Source organism: Momordica charantia, assembly GCF_013281855.1.
Source record: "Momordica charantia cultivar OHB3-1 chromosome 1 unlocalized genomic scaffold, Mcharantia_2.0 BLBB01000001.1, whole genome shotgun sequence".
NCBI classification, from domain to species: Eukaryota; Viridiplantae; Streptophyta; class Magnoliopsida; order Cucurbitales; family Cucurbitaceae; genus Momordica; species Momordica charantia.
This window is the reverse complement of record NW_028275157.1, coordinates 14627189-14631968: the sequence shown is the minus strand read 5'-3', so window position 1 is coordinate 14631968 and position 4780 is coordinate 14627189. Positions and strand designations below refer to the sequence as shown.

General features: G+C 39.1%; 1 protein-coding gene across 3 annotated transcripts; it reads left to right on the top strand.

The window, feature by feature from the left end:
* Positions 1–286: 286 nt before the first annotated feature.
* LOC111013720 (ultraviolet-B receptor UVR8) lies at positions 287–4474 on the top strand. 3 transcript variants are annotated; one of them, XR_002601749.2, is made up of 12 exons: positions 287–423; positions 522–730; positions 832–905; positions 1031–1115; positions 1300–1431; positions 1804–2037; positions 2211–2441; positions 2568–2611; positions 2823–3000; positions 3683–3773; positions 3909–3952; positions 4033–4129. XR_002601749.2 is itself a non-coding variant. In XM_022288226.2 (12 exons), the coding sequence occupies exons 1-12, from the start codon at positions 419–421 to the stop codon at positions 4159–4161; spliced, it is 1461 nt and encodes a 486-aa protein (XP_022143918.1). In that variant the 5' UTR covers positions 288–418; the 3' UTR covers positions 4162–4474. The 3 variants fall into 3 exon arrangements, 2 of the variants coding, with proteins under 2 accessions (XP_022143919.1, XP_022143918.1); XM_022288226.2 differs by having other exon boundaries at positions 288–423; positions 2823–3005; positions 4033–4474; XM_022288227.2 differs by lacking the exon at positions 2823–3000 and having other exon boundaries at positions 4033–4474.
* Positions 4475–4780: the final 306 nt, after the last annotated feature.

The following is a 4780-nucleotide window of genomic DNA, read 5'->3' as shown; positions in this document are numbered from 1 at the left end:
ATATTATTATAGTTTAATGAGCTTAGTGTGACAGGCGTGGCATACGTGGCTGTATTGAAAACGTTGATTGAGAAGTGGCAATCTCCACGTGTCTGGTGGACTCCAAATCGGAATAAACAAATGTCGGACCCACGTGGGAAGCATTTGGGTATGTTTAGATTCCAGAAAGTCTTTGGCTTCCAGAAACTTCCACCCTAATCTTGTGGCTTCAAAAGATTGCTCTCACGCGGTCCTGATTTCTCCACGTGTCCACTGACCACATCGATATCCGACGTGGCTCTTGTTACATCTCTGTAATTGATACGGCCCATTCCTTTTAAATTATTTTTCTTTCCTCTTCTCTTATTCTTTTTCATTTTTCTTTTCCGCTAGTGGCTGAATTTCCATATGCAGAGGCATCGGAAACAGAGAGAGAAAGATGAAGTAAAGCTTCCGTTATTCGTAGAAATAAAAATTTTTGTTACTGATTAAAATAAGAATTTCTGTGAGTTATTTATCAGCTTTGGATTTGGATGGATTAGGGAGGAGAATGCAGGAGGAGAGAACGGTGCAAAAATGGCGAAGAAAACCGATGCGGCCGTCTACATGTGGGGGTATCTTCCCGGAGCTTTGCAGGATAAATCTCTTATGCTCTCGCCGGAGCCAGTCCGGCTTCCGGGTTCGATCGACGGCGGGGATTCATGGAAGGAAGTCTGCGGTGGTGGTTGTGGATTTGCGATGGCCATTTCAGGTTTTAATGCTATCGATCTTTGAAATCTCTCTGTTCTTTATCTTTAATTTGGGGTTTCGTTCCAATTTTGGTCGATGAACTGTTTGTAATTTGGGTTTTAGAGTCTGGAAAACTAATTACGTGGGGTGCGGCGGATGAGGAAGGTCAAAGTTATCTGACTTCAGGAAAACATGGGGTAATGCTAATGCGGATGTTTGAATGAAAAAATCTCTTTGATTTTGTTTTTTATCTTTTTTTTCCTTCTTTTTTGCTTGGTCTTGGAATTGATTTGAATATTTTTGGAGCTGAAACATTGTTAAGGAGACTCCGGAGGCTTTTCCTCTCCCAACTGAGGCTTTGGTAGTGAAGGCCGATGCCGGTTGGGCCCATTGTGTTTCAGTTATAGGTACTGTTCTATTCGCTGTTGCAACCAAAATTTGTAGGGGAACTTCAGATGATTGCTTGTTTCTACGAATATGTTATGTTCATGAGTGACGATAGATTGTCCTGAAGATAGATGGATACATGTTCTCTTCAAAGGAAAGAACACTTCTTTGCTTAGAAAGTTTTTGTAAACCGTAAACGTACAGAGAATGGTGAAGTGTACACATGGGGCTGGAGCGAGTGCATACCCTCAATGAAAACATTGCGAGATTTGGCCATTGGAGGAGGTTCGTTAAAGGATTCTACAGGGAAACAAGGTCTACCAACAACTGATCAAGGTAAATTTTCAAGTCCTTGTGTAAACCGACGGAGAATTATATCCAGCGGTTTAATATTTGGTTGAAAACACACTAGTAGTGAGTGGCCACTAAACCCAAATTCTTAAGCTAAGTAGGTTATACTCATTTAATCTTTTAAATATATTCTCAACACTTTCCTGCTGGTAAGTTATGATATATTTAATCTTTTTGTATATACTCTCAACACTCTCCTTGGGTTTGTGCTCATCACATCAACTACTAATAACAATTGGCATTGTAGGAGTTTGACCATAGGATTTCTTGTTCTGATATTATATTAAATTACTACTAGACCAACATGTTTAAGCTAATATGTTATGATATACTTAATCTTTTTGTATATATTCTTAGTGGGAGGACCTCAAGAAGCGAAGATAGTTGATAGAATGGATTCCCAACTCGACAACAAAAGGGTTGGAGAGGAAACTGTGAAGCGAAGAAAGATCAATTCAGTGAAGGAAGATGCTGAAATTTCAAGCCCAGGAGATGATCTTTTTACTGCATTACCTTGTCTTGTAAACTTTGGGCCTGGAGTGAAGATTTCCGCAGTTGCAGCCGGTGGACGTCACACTCTCGTCCTATCAGGTAAATCTCTGATGCAGGAGCCACCCACATGCTCATAGTTTTCAGGTGTAATTTTACCTTTTGTGGTTACACTACATAGTTTTGTAGGTTATATCAAGTACGAAGCTATGGAAGATTTTTGATGTAAAGAAAAAAGACACCCTGATGCATCATTATATTAACCGAAGTTTCAGATATGGGACAGGTGTGGGGTTGGGGCCATGGAGGTGAAGGACAGTTAGGTTTGGGTTCTCGGGTGAAGATGGTATCTTCCCCTCATATCATACCTTGCATTGAATTGCCTACTTCTGCTAAAGATAGGTCTTCAGTAATTTATCAAGGATCTAAGATTGCTGCTGGTAAAGTGCTTGGAAATTATGTGAAGGGGATTGCTTGCGGAGGTCGCCATAGCGTCGTACTAACTGGTAACCATTTTGGGCTAATCTGAAAGTTGTGAAGTTGATTTAAAAACTCTAGAACCATAGCTTTATTGCCATCAGTATTTCTCTTTGGTTGTTTGTTTCTCTCTGCTTATATGCTTAATGTATCAGATACTGGTGCACTTCTCACTTTCGGATGGGGACTATATGGACAGGTCTGCTTTCTTTCCCTGTTGTCTTTCTATGGTGAGGCTCTTCATGAAAATATTATTGTTATAAGCTATTTAATATCTCTTTCAACAGTAACTTTTCCTACATATAAGCAACAAAGTACCCAAGCAATCATACTGTGTTTAGACGTCTTGCTTATTACTGCATGAACGATAATGTTCATCATCTTCATGTAACTGTTTTATATTGAACTAGTGTGGGCAAGGGAACACCAATGATCTATTGAGACCGACATGTGTGTCTTCTTTATCGGGTAGCCAAGTTGAGAGCATTTCTGCTGGACTATGGCATACCGTTTGTATTACTGCCGAAGGCTTTATATATGCCTTTGGGGGGAACCAGTTTGGACAGCTGGGAACTGGTGCTGAGCAGGGTGAGGTACTTTTTCTGTTCCTAAAATCGAGTTAGATGCCTGAGTAATTCCATGAACTCAATAACTTGCTTAACAATTTAAGCAGTATTATTGTGTCTGGGATGAGAATGAAGAACGACCTAGTAGAACTGTCGAACCATTGTTATTTGTCAGTCTGCTTGGTGGGGTCTTACAAGAAAATAAACAATTTAGATAACATAAAAGAACTGGTAAGCTATAATGTCAGCAATGAACAAAAGTCAGGTTAGTTTGATTGTTTTGCCAACAGGAGAGAATGAAGAACGACCTAGTAGAACTGTCGAACCATTGTTATTTGTCAGTCCGCTTGGTGGGGTCTTTACAAGAAAATAAACAATATAGATATCATACCTCCTTTTGGTAAAACAATCAAACTAACCTGACTTTTGTTCATTGCTGACATTATAGCTTACCATAGCTTACCAGTTCTCTTATGAAATCAAGGAAATTTGAGAGACAAAGCCTCATTGCTTTGTTCTACTCATACAAAACAAAGCTTATAATTGAATTTAGTAACCAAAATCTCTGTTTTGTAACTGGGAGATGTCTACTTCCTTCCCCACTACTTTTAGAGGTTTTCCTATTAAAGAATGTGAGAGGAAATGTAAGAGACCCAGCATTCAAATAGTCCTTAGTCTTAATAGAATTTATTTTTCTATTTTAGACTATACCAAGGCTTTTGGACGCTCCAATCTTGGAAAGTAAGCGTGCAAAACAAATTTCTTGTGGCGCTCGTCACAATGCTGTACTAACAGGTACGGTATGCGTATGATTTTTCTATTCAATCTACTAGTATATGGGATGAAGTGATCTCAAAGACCACTGTATTGTCCTCTTATGAGTTGTTTCATGTTCTAATCTTGTGTCCTTGATCGTTCTTAATCTTAAAGACGATGGCCAGTTATTTTCTTGGGGATGGAATAAATATGGCCAGGTACTGATTCTTTCAACTTAATGAAGTTGCTTTTGAAACTTCCTGTTGCATTTGCTAGTAACATCCTTCACCTATTGCAGCTTGGTCTTGGAGATTCAATCGATCGCAACATTCCATCCAAGGTATCCATTGAAGGATGTTTACCACAAAATGTCTCTTGTGGTTGGTGGCACACGCTCATGCTGGCTGAAGCTGAACCATCCAATTAAACGTAAAAAGTCGTCAATGTGAAGGAAGCTGAACCGCTCGACATAGACCACGACACTGACACTGACGATCTGGTTAATGTTTTTCTTTATATCACCAAGTTCTTTAATATCACTTGTAAGTTTAGTTGAGTAGCAGTAGATTTCAAAACTTGCATGGTGCAAGACTTGCTTTTTTAGTTTTTAACATTGTTCGGTGGGACGTAGCCAGATTCTTGTTACTGCTCTTTTGCTATATTCAGAAGCTTTTTAGCGATAACATAACATTCAATCTTTGAAATTATTAATTTAGTAGCTGCCTGGCTTTATTCTCTCACTAGACATCTGATGAATCATTGTTTTAGCAGGAAGATATGGGAAAACAAGTTTTTATTTCTTTTACAGAGCCTCTTTCCTTTCTGATCCTGTCAAACTTAGAGGAATCATTTCTGCTAAAAGAACTAGATGGGTCAGCCACCCTATTTGAAAACACGATGTATACGGTTTTCTCGAGCGAAAAGGTAAACCATTCAACAGAAATCTTGTTTTAACTCATATCAACAAGGCAGGATTTCTGTAGTCCACTTTTGGGTGTGTCTACATCGATGAGAAGAGAGTTTCAGAACTGGGAACACTGACCAAA